This window comes from Scyliorhinus torazame, chromosome 11 (assembly GCF_047496885.1).
Source record: "Scyliorhinus torazame isolate Kashiwa2021f chromosome 11, sScyTor2.1, whole genome shotgun sequence".
NCBI classification, from domain to species: domain Eukaryota; kingdom Metazoa; phylum Chordata; class Chondrichthyes; order Carcharhiniformes; family Scyliorhinidae; genus Scyliorhinus; species Scyliorhinus torazame.
Genome location: NC_092717.1, coordinates 166,205,336 through 166,229,769, shown reverse-complemented (window position 1 = coordinate 166,229,769; position 24,434 = coordinate 166,205,336). Strand labels below are relative to the sequence as shown.

At 46.6% G+C, this 24,434-nt stretch overlaps 1 protein-coding gene across 4 annotated transcripts in view; it reads left to right on the top strand.

Moving 5' to 3' along the window:
• LOC140385628 (matrix metalloproteinase-16-like) overlaps positions 1–24,434 on the top strand; it is a 374,928-nt gene that overhangs the window by 5,788 nt on the left and 344,706 nt on the right. The window contains exon 2 of one of the 4 annotated variants that reach the window (XM_072467963.1): positions 13,720–13,820. The exons of the other annotated variants lie outside the window; for them this stretch is intronic. Coding sequence (XP_072324064.1) covers positions 13,797–13,820 — 24 coding nt within the window. The 5' untranslated portion in view covers positions 13,720–13,796. The remainder of the gene's footprint in view (positions 1–13,719; positions 13,821–24,434) is intronic. 4 annotated transcript variants of the gene reach the window in all.

Genomic DNA, 24,434 nt, shown 5'->3' with positions numbered 1-24,434 from the left:
CTCTCGGTAGATCACTTCACTTGCTTGGAACGCATAGTTTCTCATTTGAGAAGGAGACCTGCATCAGAAAATCATCTCAAAACTTCCACCAGATTTGCGAGGTGCTCTTTTTCTGTAGCTTCTGTGATTAGTATATCATCTTAACTATATTGCCACCATGGGTAACCCTTAGAAAATGTTCTCCCTCGCGCATTGAAAAATGGCGCATGGCGACAAAACTCCGAAGGGGAGGTATGTATATTTGTATAAACCCTTATGGGTGTTAATTGTCATGTATTTCCTTGATGATTCATCTAATTCTAGTTGGAGCTAGGCATGGTTCATATCTAGTTTGGTGAAGGTTTGACCACTGCCAGTTTGGTATATAGATCAGGCTTTATTAACCATTAGTTTATAGTCCCTGCAAAAGCGGGCTGACTTGTCAGGCATGAGGCCGGGTCTATTGGTGTAGCCCACTCAGCGAACTGTACTAGATACTGCTCATATTATCCTGAGGCTTGCTAACATAGAGTTTAGTCTGTATAGTGGTAAGTAAAGTGTATGGGAATGGCTGTGCCCTGAAATATTTGGGAGGGCATCGGAGTCCACATAAACCTTTGCCCTTTCTCCCTTTATTCTACAAAGTCCATCTTGGAATACCTCGGGGTATTTGCCAATGACCTTGGACAGTCCATCGGCTCCTACTTTAAAAATTTGTAGCCAGTCCAGACGGATCCTCCGGAGCCAGTCTTTGCCCAAAAGGCTAGGTCCTGGTACTCGTACAACTGTGGGCAGGAGTGGGGCCATCTGCTGCCCATCGGTAACCAAGGTCACAGTGGTTCCCATAATCTTCAAAGGTTCCCCTGTATATGTGGAGAAACTGGCACTGGTGTCTCGCAGGCTGAAGGGCAAGATACCCATCCAGAGATGCCGGAAGATCTGATCCCAATGATGGACACAGCAACTCCCGTATCCATCTCTTTCTAGGGAGTGACTACTGACCGAGAGTGTTATCTTTATTGGGGAAACTTTTGTGGGGCTTTGGCTTCTGATCCGTGTGGCATGTGTACTGCTGATTCTAGCAGCCTTGCCTGGGTGGTGTCCTTTGGCCATACTTACAGCAGCCTTGTAGCTGCCACTTGTAGTTCTGCAGAGAAGCTTTCCTGGTACTTCAAGGTGTATCTGGCCATCTTTTGAGATGCCAGGATGCCCTGGTTGACTGTTGAGTTGATGGTGGGTGAGGCACATGGGAGCCTTCACTGGGCATGCTGGCTTCTCCCCCCCCCCCCCCCGCCCCCCCACACACCCAGTTCCTCCACCTGAGAATTACTGTCAATCTTCCCTTGGATTTCTTGGGCTTCTGCCTCGGCGTTCTCCAGGGTGGCAAGCGGCACAGTGGTCAGCACTGCTGCCTCACATGCCATGGACCTGGATTCAGTTCCAGCCTTGAGTGACTGTGTGGAGTTTACACTTTCTCCCCGTGTCTGCATGGGTTTCCTCCGGGTGCTTCATTTTCCTCCTCCAGTCAAAAGATGTGCAGATTAGGTAGGGTTATGAGGATAGGGCAGGGAAGTGAACCTAGGTAGGGTGCTCATTCAGAGGGTCGGTGCTGACTCAATGGACCAAATGGCCTCCTTCTGCACTGTCGGAATTCTATAGTTCTATGGATAGTGCTAATTCGAGATAATTCTATGAGGTCTAGCGTGGGTTCTGCCAACACTTCGTTTTTGTATTGTGACATTATTGATCCTACAGACTCGCCAGTCGTGTAGCCTCTAGTCAGGGGTGGACCAAACTCACTGTATTCGACTAGCTTCCTTCATCTAGTCAGGAATTTTCTCACAGGTTCCCCAGGCATCCTCCAGTCGTATTGAATAGGTAATGCTGGACGATTACTGTATCCAGCTAAAACTGAAACTTAAAAGCTTTTCTACCTTAAAAGGGCCTCTGGTTGCTAATGGACAGCTTTGGCTAATAATGGTTCTTAACTAGATTCACAAGCTCTTTGACGTTTTAGTGTCGGGGCTGCAGGAAAAGTTAAACTGAACGTCAGGCTCCACATGCTGTCAAAAGGATTACTTTATGTCTGTCATATTATTCTATGTTGTTGACGCGGAAGACATAATGCATGGGTTTGGCATACTGGGCCAGTTCTCCATGTCCTTATAAGGCTTAAGTTTCCCAAACAAGGGCATTTCTGGGTTTTTCTTTTTGTTTCTTACCAGACTTGTGATCAGGGAGTTTCGATAAGGCTGCTCAGAATCCCGTGCTTGATCCTCGTCACCAATATAATAATTCAAGGTGGCGCGGAGTGAAAGGCCAAACTGGTTTACTTTGAACGGAAAATAAAGCCGTTATTGTGGCACACAAAACAAATGTCTGTGGGTGTGTCCTCACAATACTCCCAGGTGATTGCCACATGAGAGTTACCAAACTCCACTCCCAAAAACATCCTTTAAAATCTTTTTTCACAACAATGTTTTCCATTAATGATTTGCATTTTGGGAAATCCAGTCCAGATTTTCCAAAGTACTCTTTTAAACTCCACTTTTAACAGCGAATCCAGTCCAGGATTTAACTATCCTCATTAGGATTTCTTCATCTCGACTGCTGTACAAGCTGTTGTTCACAATTGCTTTAAGTCACGATTCCTAGACTGTATTGAAATAGCATCAAACTTTTGATTTACCTCTGAACTCTGCTTTCCCACTGTAAATCTGGTTACTGCAATTATCTCTTTAACTCTGAACACATTGTTTAGATTTACTTGAATTCTACTGGACAACACCTTGGTCTCTGTTCTCTTAATCCCATTAATTTTAAGACATTCTTTCTGTCCTGATTCTCTGATTATCTGGACTGTGTCTGGTTCTTTAAGAAGTGATGCACGATCAATGACCACTAAAGCGAGGTTGTAGTGCAACTGAAGGCTTTAATAAGGTAGATGTTTCCCCCAGCAGCTCAGGTACAGAATGAAGGCTGCTGGGGCGGCACAGGCTCTTATACCCCGCCTAGCAGGGTATTTACAATTTATGGTTTAAATTTACAATTTAAAATGAAGCAATCAGTCGATCGGGGGACCTGGCTGTCCTCTGTGATCGTCGGAGCTTCGGTGCTGACTCTGATGGAGGCTCGGGCATCTGTGACTCCGGGGGCATGGCCTCGATCTCTGTGGCAGCTTCGACATCCCTAGACGGCGCTGGTGGGGAAAATGGTTGACCTGGAAAGGGAGCGTCTGCGGGGTGCATTGGTGGGTGGGGGGAGGGGTGTGCCTAGACCGGGCCGGCGGAAGGACCGATCCTCCTGTAAGGTGCCCTGGTGGAGGGGAGGGTGGGACTGGTGGCTGGGGTGTGCGTGGGGCTCCGGCGGGCGCCAGGTCTCGTAGGGAGAGCGTATCTTGTCGGCCGTCTGGGTACGCCACGTAGGCGTACTGGGGGTTAACGTGGAGAAGATGGACCCTCTCGACCAATGGGTCCGACTTGTGCGCCCGCACGTCATTTCGGAGCAGGATGGGTCCGGGAGCTGCCAGCCAGGTCGGGAGCGAGGTCCCAGAGGAGGACTTCCTGGGGAAGACAAGGAGACGTTCGTGAGGTGTCTGGTTGGTTGTGGTACAAAGCAGTGACCGGCTGGAGTGGAGGGCATCCGGGAGGACTTCCTGCCAGCGGGAGACCGAGAGATTCCTGGACCGTAGGGCCAGTAGGACGGTCTTCCAGACCATTCCATTCTCCCTTTCTACCTGTCCGTTACCCCGGGGGTTGTAACTGGTCGTCCTGCTCGAGGCGATGCCCTTGCTGAGCAGGAATTGACGCAGTTTGTCGCTCAGAAAGGAGGACCGCCTATCACTATGTATGTAAGCGGGGAACCCGAACAGTGCAAAGATGCTATGGAGGGCCTTGATGACGGTGGTTGCGGTCATGTCGGGTCGGGGAACCGGGCGTATTCGTCAATCACGTTCAGGAAGTACGTGTTGCGGTCGGTGGAGGGGAGAGGGCCTTTGAAGTCCATGCTGAGGCGGTCAAAGGGACGGGAAGCCTTTATCAGGTGCGCTTTCTCTGGCCGGTAGAAGTGCGTTTGCACTCCGCGCAGATTTGGCAGTCCCTGGTGGCTGTCCTGACCTCCTCGATGGAGTAGGGCAGGTTGCAGGTCTTGATAAAGTGGAAAAAGCGAGTGACCCCTGGGTGGCAGAGGTCCTCTTGGAGGGCTTGGAGGCGGTCCACTTGTGCGGTGGCACATGTGCCGCAGGACAGGGCATCAGGAGGCTTGTTTAGCTTCCCGGGACGATACAAGACCTCGTAGTTGTAGGTAGAGAGTTCGATCCTCCACTGCAAGATCTTATCGTTTTTTATCTTACCCCGCTGTGCATTATCGAACATGAAAGCAACCGACCGTTGGTCAGTGAGGAGGGTGAATCTCCTGCCGGCCAGGTAATGCCTCCAATGTTGCACAGCTTCTACTGTGGCCTGGTCCTCCTTTTCGACTGAGGAGTGGTGGATTTCGGAGGCATGGAAGGTACGTGAGAAGAAGGCCACGGGCCTGCCTGCTTGGTTGAGGGTTGCCGCCAGAGCTACGTCGGACGCATCGCTCTCGACCTGGAAGGAGAGGGACTCGTCGATGGCGCGCATCGTGGCCTTTGCATTGTCCGTTTTGATGCGGCTGAAGGCCTGGTGGGCCTCTATCGACAGGGGAAAAGCTGTGGATTGGATCAGGGGACGGGCCTTGTCGGCATAGTTGGGTCCCACTGGGCGTAGTAACTGAAAAACCCTAGGCAGCGCTTGTGAGCCTTAGAGAAGTGAGGGAGGGGGAACTTCATAAGGGGGCGCATGCGCTCAGGGTCGGGGCCTATAACTCCATTTCGCACTACGTAGCCGAGGATGGCTAGGCGGTTGGTGCTGAACACGCATTTATCCTTGTTGTATGTAAGGTTAAGGATCTTTGCGGTCTGGAGGAATTTTCGGAGTTTGGTATCGTGGTCCTGCTGGTCGTGGCCGCAGATGGTGACATTATCGAGATACGGGAATGTTTCCCGTAAACCGTACCGGTCAACCATTCGGTCCATCACGCGCTGGAAGACCGAGACCCTGTTGGTGACACCGAAGGGAACCATTAAGAAGTGATAGAGCCGTCCATCTGCCTCGAAAGCAGTGTATTTGCGGTCACTAGTGCAGATGGGGAGCTGGTGGTAGGCGGACTTAAGATCCACCGTGGAGAAGACCTTGTAATGCGCGATCCTGTTTACCAGGTCGGATATGTGGGAGAGAGGGTACGCGTCCAGTTGCGTAAACCTGTTGATGGTCTGACTGTAGTCGATGACCATCCTATGCTTCTCCCCGGTCTTTACCACCACTACTTGAGCTCTCCAGGGACTGTTGCTAGCTTCAATGACTCCTTCCTTCAGTAGCCTTTGGAACTCTGACCTAATAAAGATCCAATCCTCGGCACTGTACCGTCTGCTCCTGGTGGCAACGGGTTTGCAATCCGGGGTGAGGTTCGCAAACAGGGAAGACAGATAGTCCTTAAGGGTCGCGAGGCCGCAGACAGTGAGGGGGGTGGTTATACGGCCGTCGAATTTGAAAGTTAGACTTTGGAGATTACACTGGAAGTCTAAACCTAGGAGTGTGGCCGCGCGGAGGTGGGGAAGGACGTAGAGCCAGTAATTTCTAAACTCCCTTCCCTAGACTGTGAGGTTTGCTACACAACACCCCTTTATCTCTACTGAGTGGGAACCGGAGGCCAGGGAGATTTTTTGATTAATGGGGTGGAGGAGGAGAGAACAGCACCTTACCGTGTTGGGGTGTATGAAGCTCTCCATGCTCCCAGAGTCGATTAAGCAGGATGTCTCGTGCCCGTTGATAAGTACAGTCGGTGTAGCAGTTGAGAGTGTTCGAGGCTGGGGCTGATCCAGAGTCACCGAGGCTAATCGCAGCAGTTGAGTGTTCTCTTCGGGCGGTGTGTGGTCAGCCGAGCTGGGGTCCTGGGGGTCCATCCAAGATGCCGGCTCCCATTGGTCGCACATGGCTGGGTGTGCACAAAATGGCGGTGCCCATCCATCTAACGTGGCGTCTGCGGGACAAGACGGCGGCGCCCGGGGGCCGCACGTGGTCCTGGAGTAGGAAAATGGCGGCGCCCGCTGGCCGCACGGGGACCGTGGAGAGGTTTGTGGTGGCGATCCCCATTCGCCTCCGGAGACCGCGGCAACTGCACGGGCCTGGCATACCACCACAAAATGGCTCTTTTTGCCGCATCCCTTGCAGGTGGATGCGCAGGCCGGGCAGCGCTGGCGGGGGTGCTTGGCCTGCCCGCAAAAGTAGCAGCGGAGCCCCCCGGGGTTGCCAGGCTGCCTTGCAGCACAAGCTTGTGGGAGGATGGGGGATGACTCGGGGTCGGTTGCGGAGGGGTTCCACGCTGCCCAGGGGGCTGCCGCGCGATCGGGAATGTAAGTGCGGGCGTTTCTGGATGCCACGTCCAGGGAGCCGGCAAGGGCCCGTGCCTCCTTGAGGCCTAGGGTGTCTTTTTCCAGCAATCGCTGGCGGATCTGGGAGGACAGCATATCTGCCACGAAAGCGTCCTGGATCAAGAGTTCTGTGTGGTCACTCGCCGAAACTTGTGGCAGCTGCAGTTTCTCCCCAACATCAGGTGTGCACAGTAGAATTCTTCCAGCCATTCCCCAGGGATTTGTCGCCTCCTTGCTAGCAGATGTTGGGCGTAGACCTGGTTTACTGGGCGGATACAATGTCCTTTTAGCAGCTCTATTGCCGCATCGAAGTCTTCCTCGTCCTCGATGAGGGTGTAAATTTCCGGGCTCACCCTCGAATGCAGGACTTGCATTTTCTGCTCTCCTGTGGGTGTGTTTTCGGCCGTTCCGAGATACCCTTTAAAACACGCCAGCCAGTGCTTGAAGATTGCCGCTGAGTTCGCCGCGTGGGGGCTGAGTTGCAGACACTCCGGCTTGATTCGGAGCTCCATCCTTTTAAATCTAGCTTATTAAATTGATGCACGATCAATGACCACTAAAGCGAGGTTGCAGTCTAACTGAAGGCTTTAATAAGGTAAATGTTTCCCCCAGCAGCTCGGGTACAGAATGAAGGCTGCTGGGGCGGCACGAGCTCTTATACCCCGTCTAGCAGGGTGGAGCTACCATACAGCTTGACCAATAGGAAGCATACAAACTCTACCAATGGTGTTCCAGCATTACCAGGTATCGTAATACCTCTACACAGACTACCACAAGAAGCTTGCATCTTTGAAACTCCCTCATCCTGCCCAGATTCTCCTGGAAACCTGAGAGATCTCCACTCCCTGGTGTCATGTCTCCAACTTCAATGTATCCAGCTGTATCCACTTAAAAACCTTTCTACCTTAAAAGGGCTTCTGGTTGTTAAGCAACAACTGCTAGCTCTATTTACTCTTCAGGCCATAGCCTCTCTAAGCACAATAGAATCACAGTTGGACTTGAAACCACCCTCACACAGACAAAACCTTTGGTTCAGCATTGATGTAACTTTAGGTTTTACCCTTCCAGGCAGAGACGCATTAAATTAAACACACTTTAAACTATCCCTTATTTCTAATGTTTACCAATACAAACATAAATCCCTTAAAACTACGTTTGTTTTCCTAACATTTGTTCTCAATTGCCATCCTGCTCTCAGTTGCATTTTTCCAATTTTCTCCTCTCATCTGGTTTTTCAATGCCCGTTCTTTGTGAATACTCTGGACATGCATTAATTCAAACTCGGGGTATTTCGCATTGTATCAGAGTATGAGGCAGGGGTGCCCGATGTCCCACCCTTCTGTTTGCATTGGCCAGGGACCCCTTGGTCATTGCTTCAATGAGCTCGGGGTTGTGGAAAGGGATAGTGAGGGGTGGGGCAGAACATTGGGTGTCCCTATATGCAGATGATTATCATAGATTATCATAGAATTTACAGTGCAGAAGGAGGCCATTCGGCCCATCGAGTCTGCACCGGCTCTTGGAAAGAGCACCCTACCCAAGGTCCACACCTCCACCCTATCCCCATAACCCAGTAACCCCACCCTACACTAAGGGCAATTTTGGACACTATGGGCAATTTAGCATGGCCAATCCACCTAACCCGCGCATCTTTGGACTGTGGGAGGAAACCGGAGAACCCGGAGGAAACCCACGCACACACGGGGAGGATGTGCAGACTCCGCACAGACAGTGACCCAAGCTGGAATCGTACCTGGGACCCTGGAGCTGTGAAGCATTTGTGCTATCCACAATGCTACCGTGCTGCCCACGGCGGCCCATGATCTGCTCCTATACGTCTCGGAGCCGAAGGTATCAATGGGGGGGTATAATGGCGCTGCTTCAGAGGTTTGGGAACTTCTCGGGAAGTTAAACATAACGAAAAGTGAGGTTTTCATGGTGTCTCCACTGGGAGTGGGAACGTGGGTGGGAGGATTGCCATTCCGCTTGGCGACATCTCACTTTAAGTATCTGGGGGTGCAGGTGGCTCGGGACTGGCCAGGGCTCTGGAAGTTTAAGTTTACCAGTTTGGTAGGGAGGGTGAAGGCTGATTTGGGAAGGTGGGGCAATCTTCCTTTGTCATTGACAGACCAGATACAGGCTGTCTAATTGAATGTGTTGCCGCGGTTCCTGTTTCTGTTCCAGTGTCTGCCGGTCTTTCTACCTAAATTGTTCTTCAAGGAGGTGGATAGGTTAATCTCCTTGTTAATTTGGGGGGGGGGGGGGGGGTGGGTGGGTGGGTGGGGGAGGTTCCCAGGATTAGAAAGGTGATATTACAGAGCAGAAGGCGAAAGGGAGGCCTAGGCCTCCCGAACCTGCTTTCCTATTATTGGGCGGCAAATGCTGAGAAGGTGAGAGGATGGTGCATGGAGGGGCGGGCTCTGGATAAGGATGCAAGCAAGCTCTTGTAGGGACTCGGGGTTGCGGGCGTTGGCAATAGCACCGCTCCTGATGGCCCCAGGAAAGTATTCAGGTAGTCAGGTGGTGGTGGTCACACTGAAGATTAGGAGGCAGTTTAGGCTGCACTTTAAACTGAGGGCAGGGCCAGAGGCGATGCCAATTAGGGGGAATCATGGGTTCAGGCCAGAAGGATGGACGCAAGGTTAGGGGGTTGGGAGGAGAAGGGTATTAGTGAAATGAAAGATTAGTTAATTGGGGACGATCTGCGAGGCTTCGAAGAGTTGGGAGAGAAATATGGGTTGACTCAGAGAGAGGGGTTTAGGGATATGCAGGTGTAGGACGTCACAAGGAAAGTGTTGCCGACCTTTCTGGTAGCGCCGGCTCCTTTGTTGTTGGAGGAAGTGTTGTGAGCTGGGGGACTAGAGAAGAGAGTCAGCTCGGCGATTTATGGGAGGATCCTGGAGGGGATTAAGATGAAATGAGAAGAGGAATTGTGGATGGTGCTTGAAGCAGGACTGTAGTGTGAGGTGCGTGTAGGGTGAATGCCTGAACTTCTTATGCGAGGTTGGGGCTGATACAGCTGAAGGTAGTGCATAGAGCTTACCTCACTAAATCAAGAATGAACCGGCTGTTCGAGGGGGTGGGGGATACCTGTGAGCGATATGGGAGGGGCCCTGCAAATCATGTGCACATGTTTCGGTCCTGTCCGAAACTAAATGATTTTTGGAGGTCAGTATTCAGGATAATTTCAGGGATCCTGCATGTGGGTGTGAAGTCCGGCCCCCGAGAAGCCATATTTGGTGTGTCGGACCAGCTAGAGCTGCAGGCAGGCGCGGGGGCAGATGTCTTAGCCTTCGCCTCGTTGATTGCTAGAAGGCGGGTTTTGTTGGGGTGGAGGTCAGCCTCTCCACCCAGCGTCTCGGTGTGGCGGGGGTATTTATTGGCGTTTTTGACCCAAGAGAAGGTAAAGTACGAATTGAGGGGGGTGAAGGAGGGATTGTACAATTGTTGGGGTTTGTTTATTATGCATTTTTCGGAATTGGTTTTCGTTGACTGTTGAGGGGGGGTGTGGTGAGACGGGATGTCTTTGTTTGTTTGGGGCTGTTTGGGTGCTGTATTGTGAAAATGTTGAAAATTTGTTGAATAGAAATACTTTAAAATAAAAGATGTCTTACTTGATGAAAATGTCCCATTGATTACTTTTGACTACACAGGATTTAAAACTGGAAAGCAACTGTTTATTTAGCACTCCTATACATTACTAATATGGAATCATGGAGGTACTAATATGGAATCATGGAGGTACTAATATGGAATCATGCAGGAATGTTCGGGAATGTTTTGGTCTTTCTGCAGGAACATCATTAATTGTATTGTACTAAGTGCGCATGGAGACATATTCAAATTAAAATGTATTAATCAGCATGATGGCACTAAAAGTACTGCCATATGATATGTTCTTCAAGCTCTGTAAAGTGGCACGTGCATTCATTCAAATATCATTGGTCCTAACACCAGAAACATCAAGCACTGTAAAACCTTTTTGTTGACCTTATTTTCTTCAGTTAGTTATCTGGGGCGAAATTCTCCCCCAACGGTGCAATGTCCGCTGACTGGCGCCCAAAATGGCGCCAATCAGACGGGCATCGCGCCGCCCCAAAGGTGCGGAATGCTCCGCATCTTTGGGGGCCGAGCCCCAACATTGAGGGGCTAGGCCGGCGTCGGAGGGATTTCTGCCCCGCCAGCTGGCGGAAATGGCGTTTGTTGCCCCGCCAGCTGGCGCGGAAATGACATCCCCGGGCGGCGCATGCGCGGGAGTGTCAGCGGCCGCTGACAGTTTCCCGCTCATGCGCAGTGGAGGGAGTCTCTTCCGCCTCCGCCATCGTGGAGACCGTGGCGGAGGCGGAAGGGAAAGAGTGCCCCCACGGCACAGGCCCGCCCGCGGATCGATGGGCCCCGATCGCGGGCCAGGCCACCGTGGGGGCACCCCCTGGAGCCAGATCGCCCCCCCCAGGACCCCGGAGCCCGCCCACGCCGCCTGGTCCCGCCGGTAAATACTTACTTTAATTTACGCCGGCGGGACAGGCAATTTCTCGGCGGGACTTCGGCCCATCTGGGCCGGAGAATCGAGCGAGGGGGCCCGCCAACCGGCGCGGCCAGATTCCCGCCCCCGCCGAATATCCGGTACCGGAGACTTCGGCGGGGGCGGGATTCACGACGGCCATTCTCCGACCCGCTGGGGGGTCGGAGAATGACGACCCTGATTTCTAATCTCATTACAATTAAATGGTAAATTATGTAATATACAGATTGTCTCCTTTCAATTCATATACAATTCCTATCGTTATAAATTGGGTCGATATCTAGGTTACGGTCCCGCAATATTAAAGCATTTAAAGTTATGTCACACCTTCGTGTTTAAATGTCACACTTAACTGACCGAAAATGGACTTGGGTGAAATAAGCATAAAGTAGAAAGACCACGTTTATGGGAAATTGAGATCGAATATCACTCTTGGGATCACTGAAATGACTGATAGTCCATCTGAAAATCCATCTGACTGTTCTTGCATTATTCCTCAATGGGAGGGGAGCATGCTTCATGACAAATGTAACACATCAAAAGGTATATTTTCCAGAAAAATAGCTCATTACGAGGAGCTATTCATAAACGTGTAGTAACCTGGAGAGAAGGACAGCCCTAGTCTATGTGTAGTGAAATTGTAAGCACTTACAAAAAAGCATTATGATGTTGTGCTCAGGGACTGGAGCAATTTTTCTTCCTTGATTGTTATATTTAGAGATGGTGGACATAACTCTTTCACACTCATACATACTATTGAAGGATTTCAATTATTTTCAATGGAAAATTCTCTCTCAGTTTCAATTGCTTTGAGTGAGGAACAGGCAGCATAATGGGTTTGTTCAGTTTCTCTGCGAGTGAGAAATAGGGTTGGATATATTTTAGTGCAATGAATTCTAAATATCACTTCAGTGCCATTTTGTTTTGACTTTTTGCCTAAATTGTTAGTTAACATGTGTTCATTAGAAGATGCAGAATGTAAGTGTTGAGGAGGGGATTTTGCACCCTCCTCTGCACCCAAACCATGCCTCCACCCACACTTCAAAATGTTGTGCCCAGTGTCAGCATTATACATTCCCAGTTCAGATATATATGGAATGGATGCATGTATAGGCGGCACAGTAGGACAGTGGTTAGCACTGTTGCTTCAAGCGGCAGGGAATCGGGTTCGATTCCCGGCTTGGTCACTGTCTGCAGATTCTGCACGTTCTCCCCGTGTCTGTGTGTCCGGGTGCTCCGGTTTCCTCCCACAAGTTCTGAAAGACGTGCTTGTTAGGTAAAATGGACAATCTGCATTCTCCCTTTTTTTCCCCCCCTATCAGGCGCCTGAGTGTGACGACTAGGGAATTTTCACAGTAACTTCATTGCAGTGTTAATGTAAGCCTACTTGTGACACTAATAAAGATTATTATTATTAAAGCACCCAGGCTCTACTTCAACAGTAAAGTTCATTCTTTTTTACCATTGTATAGTGTGAATATTTATCTTTGACACAGCAGCCATTCTCATTAGGTGGTATGGTTTTTCAACTATGCTGGCATGCTGGAATACACACATAAGACTCATAAGATGAGGAGATTTCCATTTTAACAGTTTCAGCTTGACTCAAACCAAGTTCCTTGTGATAAAACCTATTGCAGTATCTCGTACCTGTGGTTATCACCTTTATTTTCGGAGTCATTGAATGGAGTGTTTTTAATTAAGTATTTCAATTGTCTTTGGAAACAGATGTTACATTATCTGAATTTCAGTCATTTCTACTTGGGTTTGTGGAAGTGTCACATGAAACTATTGCTGCAAGTGCTAGTTTCATAAATACTGAGATCTAAGTAGTCAGATACAATTACAGTTGGTGCTCATTGTTACCATAATGATCCTTTCCTAGCCTGATTATCCACTCATTTTGCTTCATAGACTAAGAGGTCTTTAAACTTTTGAAACACGCAAAGCTATCTTTCCAGACAAATCTCAGTCAATAAGATTTTTTTTTACATTCATCATTGTCAATACTGCTAAGAATAACTTGAGAAACAGGCCAAACTACAAGAAATTCTTAATTCAGAGCTGCCATCGTTCAAGCTGATTTTAAGTTTTGCTGATGTGCTGGTGCTGATTGTACAAACATAGAATCCTAACAATGCAGGAGGAGGCCATTCGGCCCATTGAATCAGCACCACCATCTGAAAGAGCACCCCACCTAGGTGGCAATTTAGCATGGACGATCCACTTAACCTGCACATCTTTGGACTGTGGGAGGAAACCGGAGAACCCGGAGGAAACCCATGCAGACACAGGAACGATGTGCAAACTCCACTCCGACAGTCACCCGAGGTTGGAATCGAACCCGGGTCTCTGGCACTGTGAGGCTGGAGTGCTAACCACTGTGTCACCATCCCACCCCTCAAAGAGTTAAGGCAGTGCTTTGTTTTAAACAATGATATGCATTGTAAATTAAACCACACTTTCTTTATTCAGTGCTTTGCAGTGGTTCAAATAGTTTTTCAGTTGCGGCCTATACAATAGCACGATCCATGGAGAGGTGAGGACCCAGTAAATAGATGTTCAGAGGGAAATGCTTTTATTAACGATGGAATTAAATTATCAATAGACAATAGAGAGCCAAAAAGGTTTCCAGGAGGCCTGTGATCCTATCAGAGATAAATCAAACCCAATATAAAGCATTTTATTGTTTAAATATGTTGTAACTGATTTTAAAATGTTCTTGTTGAAAATAAGTTACCTTGTTTATTTCGACCCAAATGTGTAGGTAGTCACAACCTGGAACTGGATTGTGACAGAATAATAGGCAGGTTGCTACAATCAATAACAGGCTACAGAGTATTGATGCTGCAGAGTTATGGGGCTGTTGTAAGTACAAAATGTTAATAGCTAATTTCATTGTTTAGCCCACACACTATTAGAATATTATATGTTTTGGAGGAGTTGCAATTCATGATTCCTGGGGGCTCAGCACCAAGAACAATTTAAAGCTAGCCACAGCAGCAGTCATATTAGCATTAGTAATATTTAGCTAAAAATATGCACTGCAATATTTAATGACTTTAGCAATTGACCATCGTCACTGCTATCCGTTACCTCTGGATTAACTATAGCTTCTGTAAGGTAGACCACTCCACATTTGAGAGCCCACTAGCTGTTTTGATAGTGCCACATTTCAGTCTGTGAAAATTAATTCATTTTAAGTGACCACATTTTAACCAGTCAAGATTCTAGCCCCAGGATGTGATAATATTCTCTAACCTAAATGTAATATAATCACACCTCACTTGAGTAGTGATAATTGCCTGAAGCACATGCTCAATTTCTAGAAAGAGGATGGTGCAGTTTGTTTAGGGATGTCATAAAATGCAAGCTGTCCTGATGTCATACTAGACTCAACCATATTTTGAGGGGGTTGTTCTGGAATCATTATACAGTTAACAGGTTAAAATAAGTAAATAGAATTGACTTACAATGACTAGAGCTGTAGTCTCAGTAATGGACTGTGTGCGCGCTACCCCTTCCAACTGAGGATTGCCTGGATGATTGACAGACTAGACCTTTGGTCTTGTCCTTCAGTTGTTCGACCAGTGCTCTGTTTGGCAGGGCTACACAGGCATGCCCATTAGTGTTTAAATAATTGCTGGCAAACAAAATAATGCTTTGCATCTGATGTGAGCTTCAGAACTGAAATTAAAAACTATCATTCATGCCAGTGAAATATCACTAAAGGGTCAGTGTTCTTTTGCAAGATCCTCTTATAAAATATCCCTCCTTTGGGAAATACAGTGTTCCTGGTAATATTAACACCCCATCTCGTTCACATGTAAGGTCATTTTGATCATGTATTAGAAAGAAAGGTCATTAAAGACAAAGCACTACCTGAAGAATCACAGTGCAGCAGTAGACTACTAATATGTAGAATTAAATTATCTTTTTTATCTTTGCCACTGTAAACATTTTCCAGCATTAATCATGGCTCCTTACCCTAAGACGTGTGCTTACACAAAAAGCCCCCCCCCCCCCACTGCCCTTAAGAAGCCAACAGATTTATTCATAGGGCTGTATGTCATACTTTGATTCAGATTCAAAGTAATGAGAGCAACGCAAATGTCTGTCGGTTTGGATGTTTCCTATCTCTTCCCAAACTCAGACTTGAAAGATATGCATAATCCACTGAGGTAAGAATAGCCTCTGTGTTGATTTCCATGACTTATGTCTTAAGAACTGAAGCTATATTTTAGAACTGCTCTCAGTCACAAAAGGAAGCCAATGAAAATAACCTTAAGTGGACAGTCACTTTTAACATTGCGCACAAAACCACGTTTATGCAATACAAATCCTGTTTCATAAGAACATAAGAACTAGAAGCAGGAGTAGGCCATCTGGCCCCTCGAGCCTGCTCCACCATTCAATGAGATCATGGCTGATCTTTTGCGGACTCAGCTCCACTTTCCGGCCCGAACACCATAACCCTTAATCCCTTTATTCTTCAAAAAACTATCTATCATTATCTTACAAACATTTAATGAAGGAGCCTCTACTGCTTCACTGGGCAAGGAATTCCATAGATTCACAATCCTTTGGGTGAAGAAGTTCCTCCTAAACTCAGTCCTAAATCTACTTCCCCTTATTTTGAGGCTATGGCCCCTAGTTCTGCTTTCACCCGCCAGTGGCAACAACCTGCCCGCATATATCCTATCTATTCCCTTCATAATTTTATATGTTTCTATAAGATCCCCCCTCATCCTTCTAAATTCCAACGAGTACAGTCCCAGTCTACTCAACCGCTCCTCATAATCCAACCCCTTCAGCTCTGGGATTAACCTAGTGAATCTCCTCTGCACACCCTCCAGTGCCAGTACGTCCTTTCTCAAGTAAGGAGACCAAAACTGAACACAATACTCCAGGTGTGGCCTCACTAACACCTTATGCAATTGCAGCATAACCGCCCTAGTCTTAAACTCCATCCCTCTAGCAATGAAGGACAAAATTCCATTTGCCTTCTTAATCACCTGTTGCACCTGTAAACCAACTTTTTGCGACTTGGTAAGAATTTTGGTTTCCTAGCCATCTTCTTCATGCCTCACTCTGGCAGCTGTCTGAGGCTGAAGCAAACCTTTCAACCTGGGTGTTGTATTTGGCTGAACTTCCAACTACATATCCACTCCGTCACCAAAACCACAAACTCCAATTCCATTATCTATCTTTGTTACCTCGAGACTGTACTATTTCAATGCTCCCTTAGTTGATCTATTTTCTTTCATCCTACTTTCTTTCATCCTATATGAACTTGAGCTCATCCTAAACTCTGCTGTCTATATTTTAACTTGTGTAAAGCCTCTTCTGTCACCCCTGCACTGGCTAATCTATATTGGTTCCCAGTTTGCAACATCAAAATTCTTACTTTCAAATCCCTCCATGCCTTATTCTTCTACCTATCTCTGTAATCTCCTCCAGCCCTCTGAGATCGTTACATTCCTCCAATTCTGGCCTATTGAGCATTAATAGTTTTAATTAATCCACCATTCCCGGTTATGCTTTCAGCTGCCTCAGCTGTAATCTCTGGAATTCCCTCCCTAAACCTCTCTCCTGCTCTCCTTGTTTTCCCCTCCTTTAAAGCACTCCTTCAAACCTACCTCCTTGACCACGCATTTTGTCATTTGGCCTAATATCTCCTGATGTGGTTTAGTGTCACATATTGTTAGATAATGCTCTGTGAAGTACCTTGGGATATTTTACTGCGCATGCTAAAGCACTATATAATGTAAGTAGTTGTCTTTAAGATTGGGTTTCCACCAAACTTGCACCAAGGTTACAGCTGGCAATTATATGCTTTCTTGACAAAGGCTAATATCAAAATCTATTTTGAGTGAGCAGCGCGTAGGGTTGAATGATAAGGTTCATGGGAAAACATTTTTAGAGTTGAAGGGCCAAGTGGCTAGTATTGAGCTATTTGCCAGCCTGCTAGTATGGACTTAGAGCTGAACTTGGAACGTTCTGCTCTGTCACTCAAAATAATGCCTTTATCCTTTTGACCATCAGTAAAGAAAATGACTTCCTCTTTCACAAGTTGGCAGACATGTAGAAACTTTAATTTGTCGGTTCCTTGCTATATGCCCTTCTGTACAATAGTTAGTCTGAACCTACAAATTCTTTTTGCAGTGATAGTTTAGAAACTTTAGAGTTTGTAAACCGAAGAATGGATAACTGGAAAAACAAGACTTGAAGTTTTAACCTTGTGTTGTACCAAAATAGAAATGGAATTTATTTTACCAATGTGTATTTTGCTGTCTCAGTTTTGATAGATTCATAGATTCCCTACAATGCAGAAGGAGGCCATTCGTCCCATCGAGTCTGCACTGACACTTTGAAAGAACATTCTCCCCCTGGCGCTGTGAGACAGCAGTGCTAACCACTGTGCCGCCCCGATGCAAAGCTTTTTCTTTTACTGAGGCCATTGAATGTAACAAATATAAACAACACATAGCCCATGGGCTGAATCTGTGGAACTGCACATTTAGGGCTGACCCAGCGAATTTCCATAAAATTGGTGGGAGTTCATAGCAATTTTCTTTGTAGCTTACTTTCTTCTTGCACCATTCCTTGTGTATCAATGCAGCCAATGTCTTTCCTGCAGTGCTACTGGGATAAACACGAAGGAACTTGCATGCCACTAGGCTTTGTCCATGAGGCAGAATAAAAGCCAAAGCAAAACTTTGTAGACTTTGCTATTTCCCATATGTACTTCAAAATGAAATAGCGGATTTGTGCAAAAACGAGAGAATTGCTTGAAGGGTTCCGTTGACACACTCTGTAAGACCATGTGGACAGAGAAACTGTTATTATGGCTTAATGGAAAAGAAGGTCATGCCTTAACAATGTAACTGGACTTTTTGAAGAAGTTACTAGCTTTATGGCTGTAACAGCAATCACTGAACTTCAAAGTAATTCTTTGTGGGGAAGAGCAATGGCATGCTTCTGAGAGACATGAAACGGTGCTTTATATACAAAAGTCTTTATTTGTGGGCAGGCTTGTTTGTTACTAAGTGGCACGAAAAACATTATATAAATGGAAATATTTTCTTTCATTTCTGTTGGAGCTTCACCTCCACAGTTGTGACCAGTGATATTGTTGTGGAGATACCGGCATTGGACTGGGGCAGGCACAGTAAGACGTCTTACAACACTAGGTTAAAGTCCAACAGGTTTATTTGGAATCATGAGCTTTCAGAGCGTAGCTCCTTCATCAGGTGAGTAAAGAACCTACCAGGCAGCACGGTGGCGCAGTTGGTTAGCCCTGCTGCTTCACGGCGCCGAGGTCCCAGGTTCGATCCCGGCTCTGGGTCACTGTCTGTGTGGAGTTTGCACATTCTCCCCGTGTTTGCGTGGGTTTCGCCCCCACAACCCAAAGATGTGCAAGGTAGGTGGATTGAACACGCTAAATTGCCCCTTAATTGGAAAAAAAATGAATTGGGTACACTAAATTAATAAAAAAAGTAATGAACCTACCTCTTCACTCACCTGATGAAAGAGCTATGCTCCAAAAGCTCATGATTCCAAATAAACCTGTTGGACTTTAACCAGGTGTTGTAAGACTTCTTACATGACATTGTTGTCAGTGTATTTTCCATGCGATTGTGGATTATATGACAATATTAAGGACTGTTTACATTGTGACACTGAAGTCAAGTTCGAATTAGTTTGAGCTGGCAGGAAGGTCAACAATCGAAGGGAAACTACACATTGTTTTTGCATACATACACATTAGACTACGTTTTAAGGTCAAGGCTGGGAAGAAAGGTCCAGTTACATTATTGAGACATGACCACCTGTCCACCATTCTGGACTCAGAAAATTTACCATCGCTATCAGTTTCTCACTATCAAGTTCACTGGCGTCTTCTTAAAGGATAAAGTTTGTGAAGAAAAATCGCTTTTGTGTTCAAAGTGCAAATAGTGAAAATATTACCTCAGCAGAATTGAGTTGGTGGCGTGTTAACAATCTTTCCAATGATGTGCACAATTCATGCCATCACTAAACAGCAGTCACACTTACCACTTCAGTATCTGAACTGGATTTTTGTGACAGAGAAAGACGTGTCTTTTATTATTGAGGATGACCTTGACATTGGCCTGTTGCCTTCAGTTGGGTCTATATACAATGCTGAATTATTTAAACATATTGGGGGGAAAACAAATCGCACCAGTGATCCAGTGAGTAATTGTAGAGAGCCCCAGAATGACGTCACGAAGACTTGACTGGTGTCAGGTTCTCAACGATCTCATCTGTTTAGTCTTGATGTTGTGGCTCCTGTTTGAACATGGATGTTTTCCAGAATTATCAGGGCAGCACTGTGAGCAGAATGGTTCACGGGTTGCAATGTTTTCTCAAAAATCCCTTTCCTAGTGTTCCTATAGATTTGTCACTTTAAATATAATGGAAAGTTAAACCATTTTGTAAATTAAGTTTTTTTTTCTAAGAATCTGTATTAGGTTTTTTTCTACAGTTATTAAGTTCATGACAATGTAGGGAAGGCAGCCTTATGAAGGAAAAGTATTATTACAGTCCCAGGTGGCTTAAAACAAAAGAAAAGGCAAATGTCACTGTATTTGTGGCAAGAGCCATATTCAAAGGAAACTGAAAAGCTCCCAGCTGATTTGACATAGATCTGTCTTTTTTGTTACCCAGTTTAACTCTTTCAGGACCACTATTGTTTGGCATCTTTAACAGATCAAACAATTAGTCAGCGGTTGAATGGGATGATAATAAGGGGGAGGGGGTGGCGCAGTGGTATTGTCACTGGATACATAATCCTGAGACACACCACAGAAGATGGTACAATTTGAATTCAATTTAAAAAAGTCTAATATCTATTAAATGTTCAATGGTGACCATGATACCATTGTCAATTGTTGTAAAAACCCATCTGGTTTATTATTGCCCTTTAGGAAAGGAAATGTGTCATCCTCACCTGGTCGGGCTTGCATGTCACGGCAAAGCAGTTGACTCTTAGCTAATGGTCTCGCAAGGCACTCAGTTACATCAAACGCTTAAAAAATATTCCTGAAAAGGAAAGAATGAAACCAGATGGACCTTTTGGCATTGATTGAGGTCAGACATAGACAAGGAAACCTCTTGCTGATTACCATGTACTCCAACCCTCCTCAGCTGATGAATCAGTACTCCTCCACGTTTAACAAAGCACTGAGGGTGGCAAGGACACAGAATGTACTCCGGGTCTTCAATGTCTATCACCAAGGCTCGGTCGCACCACTCCAGACCAAGCTGGTCAAGCCCCAAAGGATATATCTGCTAGACCTGGTCTGTGGCAGGTGGTGAGGGAACCAACAAGATGGAAAAACATACTTGATCTCATCCTTACAAACCTGCCTGCGACAGATGAATCTGTCCACAACAGTGTCGGTAGGGGTGACCATCGCACAGTCCTTGTGCTCACATTGAGGATACCCTCCATTGTGCTTGTGGCACTACCACCGTCCTAAATGGGATAGATTTTGAACACATTGGACTGGACATCCATGAGGTGCTGGGACCATCAGCAGGAACAGAATTATACTTAGCCACCATCTATGATGTCATAACCTGGCATATCCACCTGCGCACCATTACCACCAAGGTAGATGACCTCATGTCTCAGCATATACCTCTGTCCTCCATTACCACCAAGGCAGATGACCTCATGTCTCGGCACATACCCCCTGTCCATCATTACCACCCAGGCAGTGACCTCGTGTCTCGGCATATCCCCCTGTCCACCATTACCACCAAAGTAGGTGGCCTCATGTCCCAGCATATACCTGTATTCATCACTACCACCGAGGCAGATGATCTCATGTCCCGGTATATCCCTTTTTCAGTCATTACCACCAAGACGGGATGAACCCTGTTTCAATGAAGAGCGCACAAGAGCATGCCAGGAGCATCACCAGGTATACCTGAAAATGCGGTGTTAGTCTGGTGAAGTTACAACACAGGACTACTTGCATGTGAAACAGCAAAAAAACAAGTAATAGACAAGGCTAAGCAATTCCACAACCCATGAATCCAACCTAAGCTGTGCAGTCCACCACATCCAGCTGGGAACAGTGGTGGACAATTGAACAACTCAGTGGAGGAGGGAGCCCAGCACATCAGTACAAAAGACAAGGCTGAAGCATTCCCACAATCTTCTCGGCATATCCCCCTGTCCACCATTACCACCAAAGCAGGTGACCTCATGTCTCGGCATATACCCCTGTCCACCATTACTACCAAAGCAAATTATCTCTTGTCCCGGTATGTCCCCCTTTCAATCATTACCACCAAGACAGATCAACCCTGGTTCAATGAAGAGCGCAGGAGAGCATGCCAGGAGCAGCACCAGGTATACCTGAAAATGCGGTGTTAGTCTGGTGAAGTTACAACACAGGACTACTTGCATGTGAAAAAGCAAAAGAAACATGTAATAGACAAGGCTAAGCAATTCCACAACCCATGAATCAGACCTAAGCTGTGCAGTCCGCCACATCCAGCTGTGAACACTGGTGGACAATTGAACAACTCAGTGGAGGAGGGTGTCCAGCATATCAGCACAAAAGCCGAGGCTGAAGCATTCCTACAATCTTCAGTCAGAACTGCTGAGTGGATGATCCATCTCTTCCTCCTTCTAAGGTCTTCAGGCAATTCGATTCACTCCACATGATGCCAAGAAACGGCTGAGGGCACAGGTTACTGAGTAAGCTTTGGGCCCTGACAATATTACAGCAGTAGTAACAAAGATTTGTGTTCTTGAACTTGCTGTACCCCTAGCCAATCTGTTCCAGTACAGCTGCAACATTGACATCAACCAACACAGCCCCATCAATCTACTATCAACCACCAGTAGTGATGGATGAGGTAATCAACAGTGCTATCAAGCGTCACGTGCTGAATAACCTGCTAACACTCAGTTTGGTTCCACCAGAGCCACTCACTCCTGACCTCATTACAGCCTCAAACATGGACAAAAGAACTGAACTCCAGAGGTGAGGGTGGGAGCTAGTTACTGCCCTTGACTTCAAAGAAGCAGTTGACCTGGGATGAAGGGGGTCGCAGAAAAACTGGTGTCAGTGACCCAGAGGCAAGAGGGTCATAGAAAAACTGGAGTCAGTGAGAATCTGGGAAAATCTCTCTGCTGGTTGCAGTCATACCAAGCATAAAGCAAGATGGTTATGGTTGTTGGAAAGCATTCATCTCATTTCCAGGGCATCGCTGCAGGAGTTCCTCAAGGTAATGTCCTAGGTCCAACTATCGTCAGCTGCTTCATCAATGGCCTTCCATTCTTCAGTGCCAGGCAATGACCATCTCCAACAAGAGATAATCTAACCATCTGCTTGACATTCAATGGCATTACCATCGCTGAATCCCCGGTTATCAACATCCTGGGAGTTACCATTGACCAGAAACTGAACTGGACTAGCCATATAAATACTGTGGCTACAATAGCAAATCAAAAGCTGGGATCCTGCTGGTGGTAACTCACTGACAACCCCCCCCCCCCCCCCCCCCCCCTCAAAAAAAAAACCTATCCACCATCTATAAGACACAAGTCAGCAGGAGTGTGATGGAATACTCTCCACTTGTCTGGATGAGTGCAGCTCCAAGAACACTCAAGAAGCTTGACGCCATCCAGGACAAAGCAGCCTGTGATTGGCACCACATCCACTAACATTCACCTCTCCACCACTGATGAACAGTGGCAGCTCTGTGTACCATCTACAAGATGCATTCACCAAAGTTCCTCAGACAGCACCTTCCAAACCCACAACCACTACCATCTAGAAGGACAAGAGCAGCAGCTACCTGGGAACCCCATCACCTGGAAGTACCCCTCCAAGTCACTCACCACCCTGACTTGGAAATATATTGTCGTTCTTTCACTGCCGCTGGGTCAAAATTCTGGAACGCCATCTAACAGCACAATGGCTGTACCTACACCTCAAGGACTGCAGCGGTTCAAGAAGGCAGTTCACCACCGCCATCTCAAGGACAATTAGGGATGGGCAATAAATGGTGGCCTAGCCAGAGATGCCTACATTCAGGCCGGAATTCTCCATCCGTTCATGCCAGTGGGATTCTCCGGTCCCGCTGTAGTGAATGAAGTTTTGGCTGAATGGCAAATTCTCTGTTCTCGCTGGTAGCGAGGTGGGACAAACTCTGATCGCCGAATCCCAGCCTCAACGATCGAATTTTAAAAAATATCGATGAGCCAAGAGAAAGTGTCAGGAAAATCAAGTGCATGCGGCCTCTCGTTTTCTGCTGAAACCTTAAGCAGCCTCCATTGTGCTGTCTGAGAACACAATTTGAAAATATAACCATCAGTACAACTTTTGCTGTTAGTTTCATGCCCAAACTGTTTTACTAGTACTGCGTAGCCTTTTCAAACTTTGTTTCACTATTGCCGTGGATTGGCGATAATAATGAAGGAACTATCGTTTTGTCGTAATTACTTCACAGAAACTGACAAAAACTTCAGGTGTCGGCATCTATGCTGAGTGATGTGGAAATCCTGAAGTTGCTGACAGTAGTTCTACATCTCACCAGAGGGTGTACCCTTGAGGAGTCCTGAGAATGCAATCCGTCAGTATCAGTGAATTTGCAAAAACTTCCATGTTTCTGAGCGTCAGTTGCTACCACTCTGGCCTCTGAATCACATGTTTCCGTGTATGCATGTTATTTTGAAGAACTTATCTTGGTGACCTGGCCAATATTTATCCCTTAATAAAATTGACAAGAACAGATTACCTGTTCCTTATCATCTTGTGTTTGTGGGTGTTTGTTGTGTATATCTTGGCTGCTACATTCCCTATATTACAACAACAGTGACAATATATCAAATCGTACTTCATTGACTGTAAAGTGCTTTTAAGATGTTAAGTGGTCTTGGAAAGTGCAATATAAAGGCAGGTCCTTCTTTCTGTTACACTGTTAGTCTCACCATCAAATGCCTCTCACTTTGTTGAATTAAATATATCTGAGTTTTTAATGGTGTGCTGTGGTCACAATTACTGCTAATCACTGGCCCTGAAAAATGAATTTTATATTGTGCAATGCCAAACTTTTCATCATGATCAGAAATTGCTCATTTAAAAAATAAATACCCAAATCTTTCAGTATCATTGGACACCGGATGCATAATGGAAAATGCCATCAGGACACTGCAGAAGCCCCGATGCATGAACCTACGTGGGAAGTTCCCTGGAAGTTTTAACACTGATACAGGGAACTCGTCACTCAAATAGATGTAAACGAGTATGATAATCAGGATTACGGAGACATGGTTGCAGGGTGACCAGGGATGGGAACTGAATGTCCAGGGGTATTCCATATTTAGGAAGACCGACAGAAAGGAAAAGGCGGTGGAGTTGCAGTGCTGGCTAAAGAGGAAATTAACGCAATAGTGAGGGAGGATATTAGCTCCGAAATGTGGAATCAGTATGG